Source organism: Dasypus novemcinctus, chromosome 9 (genome assembly GCF_030445035.2).
Source record: "Dasypus novemcinctus isolate mDasNov1 chromosome 9, mDasNov1.1.hap2, whole genome shotgun sequence".
Taxonomy (NCBI): domain Eukaryota; kingdom Metazoa; phylum Chordata; class Mammalia; order Cingulata; family Dasypodidae; genus Dasypus; species Dasypus novemcinctus.
Genome location: NC_080681.1, coordinates 111,261,109 through 111,282,860, shown reverse-complemented (window position 1 = coordinate 111,282,860; position 21,752 = coordinate 111,261,109). Strand labels below are relative to the sequence as shown.

The window sequence follows — 21,752 nt, the reverse complement described above, 5'->3', positions numbered from 1 at the left end:
CCAGACCCTGGTGTTAGACTTCCTGACTTAAATACTGACTGTAAAAGTTACTAAATCTGTTTGCCTGTTTCCTCATCTGTGTAATGGGAAAGCAATGATAACTGCCTCCACAGGGTGGTGAAGGTTGAGTGAGTTGACTCTCGGTACAGTAAATTAGCTATTAGTTAGCTAATTTCATTAGCCTGATATAGGTACTGGAGTCTAAAGAAAATGATTACAAGAAAGTCTGAAGAAAAGTTGGGTGTTGGAGGGGAGGGGAAGTGAATGAGACTGAGCTCTTTTTAACATCTTCTCAGGTACATGTGTCCCTCAATTTTTTTTTTCACTTAACTTTATTTTGACAATTTCGGAGTTATAGAAGTGTTGCAAGATCAGTATATTCCTGGACACCCTTCACTCAGATTCCCTAATTCTTAAATTTACCACATGTGCTTTACCCTTTCCCCTCTATTCTTTCTTTTTCCAAACCATGTAAGAGTGTCAGACATGATCCCCTTTACCCCAAATACCGAATGTGTTTTTGTTAAACATAAGGACACTCTCTTATGTATCCAAAGCCCAAGAATCAAGGAATTAATATGGACACACTACTGAAGTCTATAAACTTTATTTCAGATTTTCCCAGTTGTCCCAATAATGTGCTTTACAGAAAAAGAAAATCTGGGACCCTCAGTTGCGTTCAGTTGTCTTGTCTCTTTATTCCATGTTTTTTTGGAGAAACCTTTCCCTTGGCTCTGCCCTTTCCAGAGGACGGGCTGAGGCCCCAGCTCTGAGAGTGGGCCAGTGGATACCCGATGGAGGAGACTTTTAGGAGGGGCCTTTTTTCTTCTCCCTCGTCCATTAGTCCAGCTTTTCAGAAGTGCTCTCTTGACTCCTGGATGAAACCCAGAGAGGTTGGGGACTTCTACCTCCCCTATGGGTATGAGAGAGGGGAATTACGGCAGTATAAGTGAAGGGTTTGTCCTGTTTCACCAAAGTCCTGTCTGTTCTCCTTTTCCCACTTGTGCCTGATGCAGGAACTGGCAAAGTCAAAGCAGGCTTCTGCCCGGGTTGTGTATCTCGGCCCTATCTTGGGTCCCCCCTGAGGACTGAACATAGACCAGGAGCCCTGTTACCTACTGTGCCATCTGCTGTCAGGACTGTAGTCCTTGCCTGTCAGAAATTAATCTGAAAACCATCTTTGTGCCTACAAGATGATACTCTTTCAATTATACACCATAACTAATTATACATCACAGCTCACGACCCTTAAGTCACCACTGGAGTTGTATAAATTTGGTTTACTTACATTGTTACAGAAAACATGAAAACATTTGCTTCCTAATTTGCAGAATTGCTTTAATGTAGCTTTGGCGGTTTCACCACTCAAGAACCACCAGGTCCTGAGACGATGGAAGGAGCGGGTGCAGTTGCCAACAAGGTCCACGAGGGAGAGGCAGCCCCTGAGACGCCTCAGCGCCCCTGTCTTCCTCTCCCAAATCTTCCCGGTTCGCTTGGGGAGAGAGCCCGCCTCCTGGCCCATAAGGCCCTAGGCCGGAAGCTCCGCTCTCTCTTCCTGTTCTTCATCATGGCGGTGAGTAGCTGAGTCTCGAGTTTCCTTCCCTTCATCCGCCTCCATCCTCGGCCGGCCGCGCCCACAGGGGCTGCCTTGTCCGCTCCCGGAGGAGAACGGAGCCTGCAGTTCCGGCCGGGCCGCAGTTGGCGGATCGGCGCGGGTCTGGAGCCTGTCATCTCCCCTCCCACTCCTGGTTGCAGGCTCGGCACAGCCGCCGGAGGGCTCAGAGGCACGGCTTGCAAGCCGCGGCGAGGGCGAGTAGGGCGAAGGAGGGGCCGGGGACGCGTGGACGGGCCCGTTGCGGGGCCCGGGGGCTGGAGGCTGTGGCCCGGTGCTGGGAAACCTCAGCCGCTTCCTCCGCGTACGGCGTCCGTCTTCGGCCAGAGCAGCGAACCGAGCTGGGGACGTCGTAAACCACGTGCTTCCCTTTTCCTTGGCACTTTTTCTTCTTCTCTTACTCTCTTAATATGTCCTATAGTGGTGCTCCCCTCGGCACCCTGCACGTTGAGCACTTCGGGGTCCATCTTCAACGTCTTACACTCGGTACTTGTCCTAAGTCTCGGTTCACCCTTTCCGCGCGGGAAGATAAGCGGTTCCGAGCTGTCTTAATGCCACCCATATAGACACGGTGATATTCCCGAACTTAGAAGTAAATGGGCAGAGAAATAATTAGGCTTAGACCTATGGTGGGGTTGTGGGTGTGTTGACGGCTGCGCTTCCCTGTTGCAGCAGGATCAGGGTGAAAAGGAGAACCCCATGCGGGAACTTCGCATCCGCAAGCTCTGCCTCAACATCTGCGTAGGGGAGAGCGGAGACAGATTGACCCGGGCAGCCAAGGTGTTGGAGCAGCTCACAGGCCAGACCCCTGTGTTCTCCAAAGGTGAGTCATGGCAGGCACGGTGAGGGCTGCCCGCTAGGTGCTGGTATGCCTGGTGATTTCTTCTTAACTCACGTTGTTCAGCCTGGTTTTAAGGTGATGTCCCTTCTTAAAAGCATTAAATTCACGAGCTACCTAGGAAGCATCTTTATTTCAAGGTAGGCGTGGCATTGATGTGAGCAGAGATTAAGCTAAGACTAGCCCAAGTAGAGATTTTCCAAGTAAACTGGGGTGAAAGAAGAATGAAATGGTCCTGAGTGCAGTACAGGGCATTAGGCCTGATTAGGTTATACGGGCTACACTGGGAATAGGGCTGGGTACCCAAACTGCCTGGGTTCAGATCCTGGTTCCACCACTTGAGAGCTCTGACCTTGGATTCTTCTGCTTAATTTGCATAAAGAGGGTAATAATGATACTTTATAAGGTTGTAGAGCAAGGGTTCTTAATCGGGTCTGTGAGCTTGAATTGAAATTTAAAAAAAAATTCTTGTGGGGACATGTTGGTGCTGGCATGACACATTTTTTAAATAATGCAAATAGTATGGACTTGGTATAGTAAGGGGTCTGTGGTTTTCACCTGACTGGCAAAGGGGTCCATGGAACAAAAGGTTTAAGAACCCCTGTTATAGAGGATAAAATCAGTTGTTACATGTGAAGTGCCTGCTACAAAGCAGTAAATTCAATGTAGGGAACTTCTTACTTTACTTTGTTTTTAAGGTTATATTGTTTTAGGGTATTTATTAACTGTATGATCTTGGGCAAGTTATTTAACTCACTCTCAGCTGGTAACCATACAATAAGATTTTAGCGAATATTCACTGCTATTATCATTAATGCTTTGTTTTCTTTAGAACACAGTGATTATCTTCCTTTCTAGGTATTTGTCTGTTCTGGTTGTGGTCTTGCTGTCCCTGAAGTTTTGATATTACTTTCTGAATTGTGGTTGGGTGTCTTGGAAATTGAAAATCTGTTTTCTATGTTATCGATGAAATGGATTAACAGACATTGTTAGACTAGACCACCACCACTTAGTGTGATACTTAATGTCTGTTCTGAGGAATGGAGATGATGTTCTGGGGAAGAGGCAATGCCATGGGATTATGAACATATCTGACTGCTCATTACCCCTGCCTACAGCTAGATACACCGTCAGATCCTTTGGCATCAGGAGAAATGAAAAGATTGCTGTCCACTGCACAGTCCGTGGGGCCAAGGCAGAGGAGATCTTGGAGAAAGGCCTGAAGGTGAGGCTGATCCCCTCGTGGGCGATACTATTCAGTACCCACTTAACACATGGAGATAATTAAAGTGACGGACTGTCTTTGGTGCTTTGATTTAATAGTTTAGAAGATGCCTGAGGGGGAGTTAAAGTGCCTCTGTGTTCTCTGGGTTTCTTCCCTGCTCTTAGGAGCTTGAAACCACCATGAAATCCCTACAGTTGGGATGTGATTTGGTATAGGGGAGAGATAAGAGATTTTGTTCCAGCCAGGTTAGATTGAATTGTATTTTTTATCAGACTGTTTAGGGTGCTGAATATTGCAGGCTGAGGTGGTTATCTTTTGGGGAATTGAAGTTGACAAGGAATGTGATTGTTGTATTTTCTCCTCAGGTGCGAGAGTACGAATTAAGGAAAAATAACTTCTCAGATACTGGAAACTTTGGTTTTGGGATCCAGGAACACATAGATCTGGGGATCAAATATGACCCAAGCATTGGTATCTACGGCCTGGATTTCTATGTGGTATGAATATTTAGTTTCTGCTCCTTGTCTGTGAGATGAGTGGAATCTGCTACCTGTTCATTTTGTGTGCTATCTTGGTGTTCCACATGTTGGATGGAAGCTTTGAGTATTGTCTGTTCTCCTCCCCCTTGGAATGATGTGCCTCCTTAGTGGATGACAAAGGAAAATTCAGCCACTTAGTTGAAAGTTTTTTGAGAGGTAGTATTAGTATTTGGCATGAGGTTTAACTGCACTGAGGTTGATATCCCAGCACTTATGGCCCTTAAGCCACTGGATGGAGTGGGTTCCATCCAGAGGATAATTGTGGGTTTGAATGATATGATTGTTAGCTCAGGATGGGGATTTTAATGTGGAAATGACCATTTATGTTACTGCAGTATTTTGGTCCAATCATAAAACTAAATAGTAATGAGAATTGGATGTGTAATTTGTAGACAGCAGACTTTTGGGAGGCACTTTGGAGCTAAAGCAGAAGAAAAAAAATCTTTTTCTAAAATGTACCTGTTGTAATAATAAGGTATTGAAAATATTACTTATTAAATATTAAAAGAAAAGTGCTTTGGCGATTGGGGACAGTAGAGAGGGGGAAGGAGCTGAAAGTTCCAGCCTCCAAAGCAAACTTACACTGTGGTGGTGTGTTGTCTGGGATGCTGGGAACTGTTGTGTTAGATACAGCCTTGCTCTCGCTCCAGAATCCATTGGGCCACCAGGTGACTCTAGAAGATCCCTCCAATGTGTGAGTCTTGTCTGTCTGCTCTTGACTCTGAGCTGGCTAGGTGACTGTTGGTTATTCCTGGGACAGGTGCTGGGTAGGCCAGGTTTCAGCATCGCAGACAAGAAGCGCAGGACAGGCTGCATTGGGGCCAAACACAGAATCAGCAAAGAGGAAGCCATGCGCTGGTTCCAGCAGAAGGTAAACCTGATTTCTCTCAAGTGAAGTGGTGGTGTTGGTGACTGGGAGTTGGGATTCGGGGGTGTCAGGTATAGCACCGTTTGATGGGTAGTTGTTTTTTTTTTTTGTTTTTTTTTAAAAATTTTTTTAAAGAGAAGTTATTTGGGCAACTTGTTGAATGGGGCTTCCAGTGTTGGTGGCTTTAAAAAAAAAAATTCCCAGAACTTGACCTTATCCCTATGCCCATGACTGTGGGCAGCTGGAAGGAGAGGAATATGGCCTTAGAAGTCCCCTTTTCTCATAGAGTAGTTGAGCACAGTGTAGCACTGAAACAAGACAGCTTCCTGTTTGTTCCGAAGGTATGGGGGATTCAGAGTCAGAGTTCATGTATGAGGTTTGAATTTTCAAATGTTAGACATTTCTGCATCTTTGCTGTTGCCTCCAATTCTGAAAAAATTAATCTCTTCTCTTTCAGTATGATGGCATCATCCTTCCTGGCAAATAAAATCCCATTTCTATCCAAAAGGCCAATAAAAAGTTTTCAGTGAAATATGTATTACTGTTGTGTGTTCTGTGAAAGGAGCCTGGCCATTTTCAAGTTCTTGGACCTCAAGCCTCTTAAAGCTTCGATGGAATAGCTGGTAACTAAACCCTGTCATCCTCTGGCTGGATGCTAGTGTTTCCTGGTAGATCCAAGTCTATGGAGAATCGTAGAGTTGTTGAGAGGCAGTATAAATGGATAAAAGGGTGGTCTTTGAGTTAAATTGCCTGGATTTGAGTCTGAACCTTTTACTAGCTATGTTTTGTTCCCTTTAGAGTTATTCATTTCTGCCTCAGTTTTCTCATCTGTATCATGGAGGTGATAATAGTAATACCACTCACAGGGTTGAAAGGGTTAATACTTGTAGAATGCTTAGGCTACATAGTGCTCAGAAAGGTTGATTTTTGTATTTCAGTATATGAAAAATGCTATTCCATTTGCTTCCCCTTTTGTCTGAGAATTAGGACTTTCATGACTATACTTTTCCAGGTCCCTGGAGGAGTGACATTCAAAAGTCACCATTTCTCTTACTAAGCATTAAGACAATTCTTGGCCAGTGGTTCATTGTTTTCAACCTTGGGCTGAAACTTGGAGCACCTGTTAATCCAATTCAGTAATTTACTCATTTGTGACTAATGAGTTCAGTAGTCCTGCTGCCTTTATCATTGCTATTATGTGGTTCTTTGACTTGTCAGCTGCCTTTGTAGATATTAAAACCTGGAAATTATTTGGCATGTCTAATTTTTAATTGAAAATATGGCATGTGTTTTGTCTTCTGATAATAAAACTATTATAGTACAAGTCCTTTTATCCAGTAAGATCAGATTCAGTTGTTTAAAAGGGAGAATCATGAGATAATATACACTTTATTTCATAGGAACATTTGCATTCATTTCTCAATCTTTTATCATAGAGCCAGGCTCATCACGTAAATGGAGTGAAAACTTGTAAAGGTTTCTGCTTCATTATTTCCAGTTACACTTGTTATTGTAATTACTTAAGTTAATACAAACAAGTATAACTGGAAAAAAAAACATTTGAGAACAAACTAATGCAAATTCAACATGTTTTACAAAGATGAAGAGCATGTTACCTTCACTTAAAGCATTTCAGAAAAAACTAGTAGGTGAAAGACTCTCTAATGTTACTGTGACCTCATGCACGTTACTGTTAGCCATTTGCTATGTAGGTAGATTGGATCACCTGGGAGTTAAAATCTTGGGCCCCTGTCAACCTCCCAAATTAGATCTGTCTTTTAACAGTATGCATCATTAAAGTTCAGAAGCAGTGTACACGTCTTAAGGCCAGAAACAAAGCAGGGGAGAACATGATGCCCAAGGAGATTGCTTTAATAAATAAATTTAGTTTTATGAAGTTCTTGCCGTGTGGTTATTTTTCTCATTTCTTCTACCTCTGAACTTGGCAGTGGATCAGTGCTAGGTGACCTTCTGCCCCTATGTCTCATAATGATTGTTTTCAGAATAAGGTGATATCCCTAGTGGTCATCTATTTTTGTATCAGGCCTGGATTTGCTAGATGCTGCTTTGCTGAGTGAATGTTCTAGTCCTGCAACTACCCTTTAAGACAGAGTTCTTCAAGCTGGTGTAGAATGCCCACCCCCATCCTGGGGTATTTGAAAATTGTGGGAATGGGCACATGTATATATCACAATAACCGAGGTTGCTGTTGGCATTAGCACCCAGAAGTCACGTGTCAAATAGTCTACCATTCAGGATAATCTCACATGAAATGGCAAAGTGCTACAGGGATAAATACAGGGTGTGGTCATTGTTAACTTGAGCAAATACATGACAGCTAGCTGTGCAAGCACTGGGAGGCGCCAGTATAGTAGGAGTGATTCAGGAACATCTGATGACCATGTAGTTAGCAAAGGGAGTGTAGTAGGTAATAGCAGAGGCCAGTAGGGGGGGCAGGATCACAGCGTGTGGGGAGCCCACCATGGGATACTTTAAAGGGGGTTTAGGGCAGAAGCAGGGAAACCTGTTAGATTATTGTGTTTTGTGCCAGGGTGCTGACCTTTTCATCCACACAGGATGACCAAAGCACCAAAAGGGTAGGGATCAATATCTGGGTAAAAGTTTGTAGGTATCTTGTATTTTTGAGACATTTCATTTATTCCCCACCCCTTGTTTGTGCTTGCTGTCTGCTGTCAGCTCTGCCGTGGTGCACGCCAGCGCTGGCCTTCACCAGGAGGCCTGGAAAATTGAACCCAGGGCCGCCTATGTTGTAGATGGGAGCCCAATCACCTGAGCCAAATCTGCCCACTGTAGGTATCATTTTTTTTTTAAGATTTAGTTATTTTTAATTTATTTCTCTCCCCTTCCCCGCCCCTCTCCCCCCCCACACACACAGTTGTCTGCTCTCTGTGTCCATTTGCAGTGTCCTGCTCTGTGTTCTTCTGTGTCTGCTTGTTCTCTTGTCAGCGGCACCCGGAATGTCTCCTCTTTTTTGTTGCATCATCTTGCTACATCAACTCTCCATGTGTGGGGCCCCATTCCTGGGCAGGCTGCACTTTTTTCATGATGGGCAGTTCTCCTTACAGGGAGCACTCCTTGTGCGTGGGGCTCTGCTACGCAGGGGACCTCCTGCATGGCACAGCACTCCTTGCACGCATCAACACTGCTCATGGGACAGCTCATCACATAGGTCAGGAGGCCCTAGGTTTGAACCTTGGACCCCCCCGTGTGGTAGGCAGATGCCCTATCCATTCAGCCAAATCTCCTTCCCTGCAGGTATCATTTTAAAGATGAATCAAAATCTTAAAAATATGTGTATGCTTTATATATATATACACACACACATACATGCACAGATTTGCACTGTTAACTGAAAATACCAATTTAAAAGGATTGTTTTTATAATAATTAGAAATATATAATTTGCAGGAGAGCACATGGTCCCATTGGAAACTAACTGGCAAACACAGCTAATGTTACTTTTTGGTCTCTAATAGAAAGGAAGCTGTAGTTTTTTCTATCGCTATCGTGGGTTTTTTTGTTTTGTTTTGTTTTTATTTGTATATGTTAATGAAGCATACAATTCATCCTATAGGTTTCATTTGTGTTTTTTCTCTTAATATGTGTTCTCATAGTGTCTTTATATTCCAGCTTAGAGATATATAGGACATGTTTCCTTGTCTAGTAGCGGGCATTGAGTGTCAGGAATGTCAGTTTCATAGAATTGTCCCAGTAGAGCAGGGGTTCTTAACAAGAGGTCTGTGAGCTTGAACTGAAATTCAGAAAAACATTCTTGAGGGGATGTGTTGGTGCAGGTGTGATATATCTATTAAATAATGCACAGTATAGTGTGGACTTAGTAAGGGGCTTGTGGTTTTCACTTGCTTAACAAAGGGGTTCATGGAACAAAAAAGGCTAAGAACTGCAGCAGAGGCTGTTTTTCATCCTGACCATTGAAATCTGTAAGGTCCTTGTCAGGGTTATCAGAGCTGTTAGGATGGTGTGGTATAGTGGAAAAGCACTAAGTTGGGGAAAGGGTTATTCACATTTTAATTTCCACTCTGCTTCCCCTGCTAGGGCTGTGACCATAGGCTACTTGCAAAGTTGCAGCCTGTGGCTCTTCTAGAGTAATGCCTGTTAGATTTTTTAAAAATAACCCTTTATTTCTTAAATTTTGTGCTTTTGCCTTTCCCTGCAGCTTTATCACTGGTCAGTCCTAACCTGGAATTTTTAATAGTAAACTCCATATGTATGTTGCAGAGCTTCAGCCATCTGGTGAGTGAAGACCACAATGAGTAGATTGCCAAAGAAGCCTGAATCCTAAAGGGTTAATACTCAGGCCTAGGTGAGTGTTGAGGTAGGAGCCCAGAAACCACCCCACTGACAGTTTAAGCTGCCAGCCACAGGGGAGTGAGCCGGTGCCTGGGGGTACAGAACCACTTTCAGAGCAGCTTGTTATGGAAACCACAGTCAGTTGTCAGAGGGGAATCCAGCCTAAGGCACCTGGGGGCACCAGGAGGACTGAACTTGACTCTCTTCAAGGTGCAAGGAAGCTTAGGAAACAAACCTATAGTGCAGATGGTTTGTGTTTTTACATATCAGTGAACAAAAATGATGAGTTGCTACTGTGCCAATTAGGGCCTTTATGTAACTTGATTCTAGGTTATGTAATGATCATTATTGATATAACTCATCTTCTGTGATAAATACATCAATAGTTACCTGGAGTCTGAAAATAGCTTAAAGAAACAAAGTTTTATCCCATTCATTTATGTACTGGGGGATGAATGTATTGCTTTTATAACAAATGAGTACAGGTGGCTTTTAACTCTTTGAATGCCATGGTGCCTGCCTCTGGGAACATAAGAGTTATTCTACTTTTTGCTTTAAAGATGGCTTTGTTCAAACTTTACACGGTATATCGTGATAGTTTCAAGCACAGGTTTTGGAGTCACTCCTGGGATTAAGTAATCATCGGAGACCTGCCTATTGCCCACATTAGAGATGAAGCACTCATTGTGTAACGTAGACTTGTTTTCTGTGAAGAGTTGCACTAGTTATCACCTGGTACCCCTTCTGTTGCAGTTTGAAATGGTTATGAATTCCAAAAATAGATACTGGATTATGTTTGTAATCTGATCTGTACCTGGGCCTGATTGAGTTATGATTAGGGCTTTAACTGGACCACGTCGTTAGGGCATTGAGTCCCTGCCCCTTTGTGGGTGGGGACTCACATAAAAGACATGGTAAAGAACAGGGTTGGGAGTACTTAATGTTGGAATTTTGATGTTGGAGTTGGACGCTGAAGTCTTAGGTTTGAGCTCCAGAGAAAGAAAGCTGTTCACTTGATAGTCTCTGCGAGGAAAGAGCCGTTTGCTTGATATTCTACAGCTGACCTTATGGAGAGAGGCAAAGCCTAGAGAATCTTGTGGATAAATCAGGCACTGAGCCCAGAGGAACCCAGGAAGCCTGAACCCTCACAGACGTCAGCAGCCCTCTTGCTCCAACACGTGAAAATAGACTTTGGTGAGGGAAGTAACTTAGGCTTTCTGGCCTGGTATCTGTAAGCTCCTATCCCAAATATAAAAACCAACCAGTTTCTGGTATTTTGCATCAGCACCCCTTTGGCTGACTAATACACCTTGCCACCCTGATTTTAAGAAAATAGTTATCTGAAGCTTTTATTCTCAGGCTGGTCATCCAGGCAAACTTCAGAGGAGGGGTATCCTTTTACTGTTGTTGGTTGTCTTTTCTGATGTGCATGTATGATTCCATTTAATTTTCATGACTTTGTGAGGTAACTATTATGATAACTCTCTTGTTAGATGAGGACACAAAGTCATCGAGAAGAAAATGAATTGCCCAGCCATAAATAGTGGTGGAATCAGGCTTCAAACCAGGCAGGTTCTAGACCCTCCAAACCAGTTGTCTTTTGGTATAGGTTGGTAGCTCTCAGTAAGACTAAACCACATTTCTGCTCCATGAAATAAACTTCCATCAACTTTCCCCTGCAAATATGTTGGCTGGCCCACAAAATATTGTTTTTCATAGTCTGTATGCCCCAGATCTCCAGGGAGGGGCAGGAATCAGAAAAACAGCCTTTACTTATAGAGACAAACACCCAAGTCGCCCCTGAATTATAACTAAAGGAAGAAAGTTCTTCAGAATGGGAAGTATGTGCATTTTGTGGCTGACTTTCTGTAACCTCAGCCTAGGGCTCTCTCTCACTGTCTCTGTCCCAGTATCTGATCTTTGAGACCATCTTGTTGCTCATATGAGGCACAGATAGCAACCCTGCCACTTACTACCTGTGTGCGAACTTGGGCAAGTTCAGCCAATCTCTCTGGGCCTCAGGTCTTGTGTAAAGTAGTACAGCATCCATCTTGCAGGGTTGTTTGCATGAATTAAAGATAGTATAGAGCAGTTGCTTAGCACCTAGAAGAAGCTCTTGTAAGTATTGTAAATAGTATATTCTTTGTGTTCTGTAGTAGGCTTAAATGCAAGAGGTTTTATTCAGTGGCCTGAGAGCTACTCTTTCCTGAGGAAGAGAAGAGGATAAGGATGTGGATTATTTATTGTATAGGTAAGAGCAGGGTTAAGTGGATTATTTGCCAAGCTGCTTTCCTTTCAGGGAATCCATAAAATCTATGAAGAAATGGGCTGTGGGAGTAACAACAAGAAGAAGGACCAGGTATGGCTTTTCTCAGTTGAGCATTTATCTTCTAATTCATTCAGCAAATACTTGAGTGTTTATCTGCATGAAGTGCAGCATCAAACTAAACAGATAAAGTTCCCTGTTGCTAAGTGGGTGAAAAAAGTACATGTTCTTCTACCCTCTTCAGGTGAAAAAATCCAGTGATCCTCTTTAATGTTATTTAAAATAACAGCACAAACAACGTAGGATTCCTCCCACTATAACAGTATAGTGGTATTAAGTATTATTTTCTAAATCATCTGTTACCCACTGCAGAGGGGGTGGGATGGGGTGGGGATTTGCTCCTCTGAGGGCATTCTGGTCCCTTTCTCCTCCTGCAGTATTGAAAAGCACTGGATGAGTTGATTCCTGAGCTTCACAGAACTCAATAGTGTCTCTTAAGTGTTGTCTGAGGACCACCTGCATCAGGCACCTGGGAAGCTTGTTTAAAATACAGATTCCTGGACTCTACTCCTATAGACAAGTTTTGTGGGGCTCGTTACAACAATAAAGGTTGAGAATCATTGTTCTTTACAGCAGGGGCTTTCAGAGTTTTTTCACCATGACGCATGGTAAAAAATGTATCTTTATATTATCATGTTATGTACATTTCGGAAAAAAGTTTGATGCAACAATATTGTTATCACAGGCAATGCATTCTCATTCTATAGTCTGTTCTATTTAATTTTTTCCTAATGCTGGTTCTAACCCATTAAGTGAATCTAACCTGCAGTGCTCTAGAGTATAATCAAGTTTCAGTCAGAATTTCTGAGCTTAGAAGAACCTTCAAGGGAAACGGACTTTGGCCCAGTGGTTAGGGCGTCCGTCTACCACATGGGAGGTCCGCGGTTCAAGCTCCGGACCTCCTTGACCCGTGTGGAGCTGGCCCATGCGCAGTGCTGATGCGCGCAAGGAGTGCCCTGCTACACAGGGGTGTCCCCCGCGTAGGGGAGCCCCACGCGCAAGGAGTGCACCCATAAGGAGAGCCGCCCAGCGCGAAGGAGGGAGCAGCCTGCCGAGGAATGGCGCCGCCCACACTTTCCGTGCCGCTGACGACAACAGTAGCGGACAAAAGAAACAAGACGCAGCAAAAAGACACAGAAAACAGACAACCAGGGCAGGGGAGGGGAATTAAATAAATAAAATAAATAAATAAATCTTTAAAAAAAAAAAAAAAAAAGGAGAACCTTCAATGGCCATCTAATCCAGCAGTTCCTACACACTAATCAGGAGACTGTACTGGGCTGGATACAGGAAAATCACTGAGGCATTTTTAAGAACAGGAAGTGTTCCTGCTATGTCCCAAGTTCCACTTCTTTTCTTTTTAAAAATTATTTTTTATTTATTCCCCACTCCCCGCCCCAGCTGTCTGCTCTCTGTGTGCATTCACTGCGTGCTCTTCTGTGACTGCTTCTATCCTTATCAGCAGCATCAGGAATCTGTTTCTTTTTGTTGTTGCATTATCTTGTTGTGTCAGCTCTCCGTGTGTGCGTTGCCATTCTTGGGCAGGCTGCACTTTCTTTCACGCTGGGCGGCTCTCCTTATGGGGTGCACTCCTTGCACATGGGGCTCCCCTATGCGGGGGACACCCCTGCGTGGCAGGGCCCTCCTTACGCACATCAGCACTGCACATGGGCCAGCTCCACACAGGTCAAGGAGGCCGAGGGTTTGAACTGGGGACCTCCCATGTGGTAGACTGACGCCCTAACCACTAGCCCAAGTCCGCGTCCCTATTTTATTATTTTAAAGATACATAGATCACATAAAATGTTACATTAAAAAATATAAGAGGTTCCCCTATACTCCACTCCCAACCATCCCTGCTCCTACCCATATCAACAACCTCTTTCATCAATGTGGCACATTCATTGCATTGATGAATATATTTTGGAGCACTGCTACACTGCATGGATTATAGTTTCCATTGTAGTTTACTCTCTCCCCCAGTCCATTCAGTGGGTTATGGCAGGATAGATAATGTCCTGCATCTGTCCCTGCAGTATCATTCAGGACAACTCCAAGTGCCAAAAATGCCCCCATATCACACCTCTTCTTCCCTCTCCCTGCCCTCAGCAACTCCCGTGGCTATTGCCTCCACATCAGTGATACAATTTCTTTCATTGCTAGGGTCACAATAGTTCTATAGTAGAATACCAGTAAGTTACACTCTAATCCGTATTTTATTCCTCCATCCTGAGGACCCTGGGTTGGTGATGTCCACTCCACCTCTAAACCGAGAGGGAGCATAGATCCCACATGACTAATGGATGTGATTCTCCTGCTTGTAGTTATAGATGCTCTAGTTCCCTAGAGTGGTGGTTGACTATCCTTACCTCCCTGTGAACTGACCTGGGTAAGTCCAATGAATTGGATTTAGGATTGGCCTTGTACACCAACCCTGACAGCCAGTGCCTGGTCCTAAAGGCTTTTTGGGGAGCCAGTTGGATGTATTGGGGAGGGTGTGGGCTCCGAGCTGCAGAAATCTAGTGATTGTGTCAATTTCTTAATTTCTCTGAATTCAGTTTATTCAGTAAATAGGGATAAATATTTCTATCTCACTTGGTTATTATGAGAAGTAGAAATAATGTAAGTAAAGTGCCTAGCATATAACTGTGACAGGTATGTCACCTTTTTTTGTTGTCTTCGTGTTTTTCTGTAGTTAGAATTATTGCTGTTTGCAAGCAACTCTGAAAGTCTATAGCAAATTTTAATTTACCCTAAGAAGTATCTGTTATAAAAGTCTGCTGCTGGTGAGGGTGATGGGGGTGAAGAGAAAATGAGCGGTCTAAGGAAAATAATTTCTGAGACAGGAACCAGTTGTGGATAAAGAGTGGAGATCAGATTCATCAGGGACTTGGATCCCTTCTGTGAGGTGGCCTACTGTGTACTCTGCAGCAATGAGGAAAAGCCATTTATGCTTTTGTTTTCAGCAAATGTAAAGATTACTCATCAAAGGGAAGGAAATAGTTATGCAAAGGTTGAAAATAATTTATTTTAATAGTTCTGTGAAACACTGTACTCCTGAATTCATATGATCTTTAGGAACCTGAAGATCTCTGTCCCAGCTCCTGCTAATTAGTCTTTTTTTTTTTAAGATTTATTTATTTTTACTTATTTCTCCCCCTCCCTCATTGTTTCCACTTGCTGTCTGCTTGCTGTATGTGCTCTGTGTCTGCTTGTCTTCTTTTTTAGGAGGCACTGGGAACTGAACCCGGGGCCTCCCATGTGAGAGGGAGGCGCCTAATCACTTGAGCTACCTCCACTCCCTGTCTATTGTGTCTCTTATTGTGTTTTCCTTACTGTGTCTCTTGATTGCATCATCTTGTTGCATCAGCTTGCTGAGCCAGCCCATTGCGTCACCTCACTGTCTTGTTCGTCTTCTTTAGGAGGCACCGGGAACCAAATCCGGGACCTCCCCTGTGGTAGGTGGGCACCCAATTGCTTGAGCCATATCCTCTTTGCCCATCAGTTACTCTTCATATTATGAAACATAAATTTGGGGTGTTCTCAAAAGTCTCCTATCCTAGAATATATTGAGTCTTGTCCATAGAATTTATATGCTTTGATCTGTAATTTTCCAGGTTATACTTTAAAGACAGTAACAACAAATGAAATCATCTAGTGTAGGTTCTGAAAAGTATTACAGAACAGGAGCTTGGCTCGAGATGTGTTAATCTAGTATCCTGGTCTTATCTTCCAAAGTATTTGCCATTGAGCAGAGCAAATACGGAGAATTGTGGTCAGTTTAGACGTTCATGTTTTAAGAGCGAAGCTGGTATATTCAAGGAAGGTCCAGGGCCACTGAGTATAAAGTTTAAAAGATACCTGGACTATCTTAGACACCCAAGCTAGAGCATATAATTTTCCAGACTGGTGGGTTCCTCCTATACTGACTCACTGAACCATAACAGCATGTTAGAGCTGAAGTAAAAGGACCCTAAACTCAGACCTGTCCCATACTCTTGGTAAAAGGCCCTGAACTCAGACACACCACATGCTGTTGAACTTGATTTGTGCATTAACCTTCTGTTTTCTAACATGTAAAATAGAGATAATAATACTATTGCACAGGATTATTTAGAAGCAAGATGATATCTGTACAGTGTGTGTTATATTGTATGTCTACAACAAGCATTGGCTCCCAGCAAACTTATACACAATTTCTAAATAGCCTTTGTATTCATTTATTTAGCTAGTCTTTTATCTAAGTATTTATTGAAGGCTGTTGTATTTCAGGTACCGCTTTAGGCTCTGGGTATAGTTAATTTCATGGAGCTTACATTTAGTCAATAAGTATATATAATGTCAAGCATTGATTAATTGATATTGAAGGGTGAGTGGGTACAGAATGATGGCAGGTGTGTGTTTAAAAAACAGAAACAAAACGGTGGTTAGGGGAGACCTCTGAGGAGGTTACATTTGAACAGTCTGAAGGAAGAGAGGAAGGCAGCTTTGTAAATATCTGGGAAAAGAGCTTACTAGGCAGAAAGGACTTGCAAAGACCTTGACATGAAAAAGTTCTTGGCCCTTTGAGAAAAAGCAAGGAGGCCAGTGTGACGAGCGCAGTGAGGAGGTGGGAGAGTGGAAGGAAACGAGGCTGGAGAGGTGAGGGCAGACTGCTTAGGGCTTCAAAGGGCATGGCAATAAGGACTTTGGATTTATTGTAAGACAGGAAAGTACTGGAGGGTTTTGAGTTTATTGAAGTAGTTTTTCCTCCTTGTGGCATTTTATCAACTCTAGTTTTTTGTTTTTAAAAAATTTTGAAATTTCAGATTTACAGAAGAGTTGTAAAAAATAATCATGTATACAAATAAGTACAAATAAAATGAAGAAGGTAGGATTGTATCAATGTCAGTATCCTGGTTGTGATATCATACTACAGTTTTGCAAATATTGAATGAAGCACCGAGCACCTGCTGGTCTCCGTGAGAGTAAGACAGAAATGGTTCCTACCCTTATGGTGCTAGAGGCTGCAGTGGAGAAAATGGGGAGAGAATGCCAATAAAACAGTATAGGGAAGCAGACTTGGCCCAGTGGATAGGGCGTCCGTCTACCACATGGGAGGTCCCCGGTTCAAACCCAGGGCCTCCTTGACCCGTGTGGAGCTGGCCCATGCGCAGTGCTGATGCGCGCAAGGAGTGCCGTGCCACGCAGGGTGTCCCCCATGTAGGGGAGTTCCACACACAATGAGTGTGCCCTGTAAGGAGAGCCGCCCAGTGCAAAAGAAAGTTCAGCCTGCCCAAAAGTGGTGCTGCACACATGTAGAGCTGACGCAGCAAGATGACACAACAAAAAGAAACAGATTCCCGTGCCGCTGACAACAACAGAAGTGGACAAAAAGAACACACAGCAAATGGACAGAGAACAGATAATTGGGCTGGAGGTGGGGGGTGGGGGGTGGGGGGTGGGGGGTGGGGGTGGGGGGTGGGGAAAGGGGAGAGAAATAAATAATAAAATCTTTAAAAAAAAAACAGTATAGAATGGCTAAAAAGTAAAAGAAATAACCATGTAAAGCAGTCGTGTTTTGTGCTGCAGTGTCCTATCTGGTGTTGGAGAGAGGAAAGCAAGTGAACCCTCTCTGGTTGGGGTTAGGGAACCAGGAATGGCTTCCTTAAGAGAATGGCATTTAACTAAACCCTTAAAGAATTAGCTTGGTGAAGGGGAGGAAGGTTTGTGGGGGACAGAACATCCCAGACAAGGAACAGCAAGACAAAGGTCAGAAGCAGGAAAGGCCCTTGGTGCAGCTGAGGAACTAGTTTGTGAGGGTCACAGAGGAGGAGGGAACAAGAAGAGAGGAAAGGGTGGGCAGGCAGGTGGGGCCTCACCACACAGGCCCTTGCAGGCCCTACAAAGGATCTTAGTCTCTACCCCGGAACGGGAATCCACCGAAGTTTTGAACAAGAGGTTTTTATTTTTAATTTGCAAGCCCAATGAGTTTAGAATAAATAGAAAGAGAAGGAAATTAAAGTTTATTGAGGGCTTGCTATGTACCAGTTACTTTATCCACCATTTCCTTCTTGTGTAGAAACCCTGTGAGGTTGGAATTACTAGAATATGTGTCTTTGAGGACAAGGATTAAGCACATTCACATCCCAGTCACTAAGCAAAAAGTACTGGGCACGGACGAAGTGCTCAGGAACGATCCAAATGATTGATTTTACAGAAGAGGCTCGGGGAGGTGAGGTCGCTTGGCCTAGGCAGAGCTGCACGTGGGGTTCTGGGCCTTGTACTTTGAAGGGTTGTGCCCTGGACCTCCTCCAGCTGAGCACCTCCCACAGTGTAAGGAGTCTACTGGCTCAGGGGATGTGCCAACCCCAAGTCCATCCCCTCTTCCAGACCACACTGTTAAGTACCCCCAAACCCCCAGATTTCCCTGCTCAAATGGCCCCAGCTATCTACCATGCCTGCCTAGACCCCTTTGCTGAATCCCTTCTTTTTTTAATATAATTTTTTTAAAGATTTATTTTTTATTTATTTCTCTCCCCCCTCTACCCCCCCCCATTGTCCACTCTCTATGTCCATTCTCTGTGCGCTCTTCCGTGTCTGCCTGCATTCTTGTGAGGTGGCACTGGGAACCTGTCTCCCCTTGCCGCACCATCTTGCTGTACCAGCTCTGTGTGCGGTGCCTCTCCTGGGCGGGCTGCGCCTCCTTCGCGAGGGGCAGCTCTCCTCACGGGGCACGCGCCCCTTGTGTGGGGCACCCCCACACGGGGGCACCCCTACATGACACGGCACTCCCTGTGCCGCAGCAGCACCGCGCATAGGCAGCCATCACACGGGCCAGGAGGCCCTGGGTATCAAACCCTGGACCTCCCATACTGTTGGTGGACACTCCATCAGTTGAGCCACATCTGCTTCTCTGGATTCCTTCTGAGGACACCCAGGGGTGGCCACGGGACAGCTATATGGAGATATGTGACATTGGGATTGTGAGCTGGTATGACCCATGAGGCCCTTGTCCTGAAGAAGTGTGAAGTGTGCAGGGCAGAGCCTGGGGGGAGAGCCCTGTTAGTTTCCTGTGGCTGCTGTAACACATTACCTCAAATTGAGTGGCTTAAAACAATACAAACTTTTCTGGAGGTTAGAAATTTGAAATGAATCCCCACAGGCTAAAACCAGGTTGTCAGCAGGGCTGCATTCCTTTCTGAAGCTCTAGGGAGAGGACTCACTCCTTGCCTTTTCCAGCTTCCAGAGGCTGCCTACATTCTTTTGCTTGTGGTCTGTTCCTCCTTCTTCAAAACCAGCAAGCACCAAACTTCAGTATCTGCTTCTGTTGTTGCATCTTCTCTGATTCTCCTCCTCCCTCTTTACTTATGTGGACCCTTGTCATTACATTGGGCCCACCCAGATAACCCCGGATAATCAACCTCATCTCAAAGTCAATTGATTAGCAGCCATGATCCCTTCTACAACCTTAGTCCTCCTTGCCATGTAAAGTAACACATTCACAGGTTCTGGGCATTAGGGCAGGGGCGTCTTGGGGGCCACCATTCTGCCCATGACAGGTGGGAAGGGAAAGGGGTGGGTCAGGAGCCCGTTCTTAGGCCACCACATCCTCAAGCAGCACTCTGAGGTACTTGAGAACTCCAAATTCAAATCTGGCCTTTCAGGTCATTATGAAGATAAATTTCAAGGTAGCAAAATAGGACGTATTTATAGTTTGTTAATTTATAACTTTTAAATATTTAGATATACGGTATAGGGGCTTCCTTTTGAACTCCTGCCTTAGGCCCTGCAAATGTTAGGGGGAGGCCTAGGCTGAAGTCACACATCGAGTGAGTGTCCAAATTAAAACATACATCCTCAGTTATTTCCACCACACAAGGCCACCTCTTCAAGGGGAAGTGAGGCAACAGGCTGCCACCACTGACTCAGTTTTGTATACCTATCTACCTTCCTGTTTGTTACAGAGCTGCCTGTTTTTGAACCTCCTGTCCAGAACCAGACTTCCTACACCCTCTGAAGCACTAACTGGTTTCCAATCTGTTTATACCTTGCTCATATCATATATTGCCCTATGTGGATACTTCTTATCCTGACCCTGGCCTTCTGCTGGATCATTGGAGTTCATTTCTGGATTCACCAAACACTTCATAAGCACCTCCACTGGGATAGAGTCGGCTGTATCAAGGAGCTCACGGTCTAGCTAGGGCAACAATGATGTAGACTCCATGTTACAGCGATGGGGTGGGGGCAGTGGTGTTCCATAGTCATTTCCGAGGAAGTGAGTCTTAACTAGGCCATGAGGCAAGTGAGTCTTAACTAGGCCAGGGGGCTGAGGGCTGGAATTTTGGGTTGAGAGAGTGGCATACTCATAGGGCCTGAGGCTGTATAGCAGGGCAAGTTTAGGGAATCCCAAATTGGTCAGAATGACTAGAACAGAGAGTAGGAGGTAGGAGGAGACAGAGAAAAGATTTAAAAGACTGACAGCCAGGTTGTCCCTGATAGGCCATAGGCTTCCTGAGGGGCTCAGAGCCTGCGCAGTGCACAGTGCGCGTAGGAGGCAGCAGGTACTTGGTAAGTATTTGCTCAGAGAATGAGATGGAGTTCCTGAACACCTCACAGGGGAACCTTGATTCAGTGTCCTGGAGCCCAGTGGTGCTGCACCTTGCTGCACAGAAGAATCACCCCAGGAGCTTTGAAAAACAAAGTTCAGACCCCACCCCAAATCAGTTCAGTCGGAATCTCTGGGTATGGGGACTCAGTGTTGGGACAGTTTTTAAACGCTTCCCAGGTGATTCTAACGTGCAGCCAGGGTTGAGAACCACCGTTGCAGGCCAAGGGAGAGCACTGAAGGGTCTTAAAGAGAATTAGATTTGTGTTAAAATGGTTCTGTGGAAGATGAGTGGGGCAGATACAGAATTGGCATTTGGGAGGTTGCTGCAGGAATCCAGGTGAGAAAGAATGAGAACCCTAACAAAGACAGTGGCAGTGAAGAACAGGGAAGCAAATGGATCTTGAGAGAGTTTAGGAAAGTGCAGTCAAAAGGATCTAGTGACTGGGGGTGGGTGGGTTAGAGTCTAGGATGGTTCTTTGACTTGGGCTTGGGCGACTTGGTAGATTATGGTGCCGTTTCTAGACTGGGAACTATGAGGCAGAGACAGGTTTAGGGAGTGTTTCCTTGCCCTGTAAATTTACACTCTAACGGACCTCTGAACAGTTGCCTGCTCACTTACTGGCTTTCTGACTGTTAAGCCCCAGGGTTTCCCAAATCTCCCTAGCCCTGCTGCAAGCCCTGAGTTTCCTGCCTACTTTCTTTTCTTATTTACCTTCTCCAAAATAGTGTGGGCACTTTTCCCACAAAGGCTGGCTGCAGCCAAGAGTGCAACAGCAGTCTCTTCAATTCCCCTCTGCCATGCTTCTCCAGAGACTAACACTCTGGGCCTGTTTTTAAAAGAAAATTGAAGAGGGGTAGGGGGATGGGAGGGAGCAGGGAGAAGGTTTCCCCTACTGTTATGAAAGTAACTTTAAGAACATTTGGAAAATACTGGAAAAAATATAATCACTTAGATCCTGCCAACATAAATCCAATCACTGTCCATTATTTTGGTGTGTTTCCTGCCCATCTTCATCACTAGATATAGATTGTTTTATTCTTTGTATTGTTGTGATTGTACTGGTAAAACTGAACTGATTATAAAAGTAACAAGGCAGGCTGCGGACTTGGCCCAGTGGTTAGGGCGTCCATCTACCACATGGGAGGTCTGTGGTTCAAACCCCGGGCCTCCTTGACCCGTGTGGAGCTGGCCCATGCGCAGTGCTGATGCGCGCAAGGAGTGCCGTGTCACATAGGGGTGTCCCCCACATAGGGGACACACATAAGGAGTGCGCCCCATAAGGAGAGCCGCCCAGCGCGAAAAAAAGTGCAGCCTGCCCAGGAATGGTGCCGCACACACGGAGAGCTGACACAACAAGATGACGCAGCTAAAAGAAACACAGATTCCCGTGCCGCTGACAACAACAGAAGCGGACAAAG

General features: G+C 44.7%; 1 protein-coding gene and 1 long non-coding RNA gene across 2 annotated transcripts; one reads left to right on the top strand and one right to left on the bottom strand.

Moving 5' to 3' along the window:
• Positions 1-591: 591 nt before the first annotated feature.
• LOC131279821 (uncharacterized) lies at positions 592-2,176 on the bottom strand. The gene is made up of 2 exons (XR_009187289.2): positions 1,289-2,176; positions 592-913 (listed from the first exon to the last, which is right to left on the bottom strand). It is a non-coding gene; the product is annotated as an uncharacterized lncRNA (long non-coding RNA).
• Positions 1,493-5,614, top strand: RPL11 (ribosomal protein L11). Its single transcript, XM_004465419.5, has 6 exons — positions 1,493-1,573; positions 2,285-2,435; positions 3,569-3,675; positions 4,041-4,172; positions 4,975-5,085; positions 5,540-5,614. Exons 1-6 carry the CDS (start codon positions 1,568-1,570, stop codon positions 5,567-5,569), a joined length of 537 nt encoding a protein of 178 aa, XP_004465476.2. The 5' UTR covers positions 1,493-1,567; the 3' UTR covers positions 5,570-5,614.
• The last annotated feature ends 16,138 nt before the right edge of the window (positions 5,615-21,752 follow it).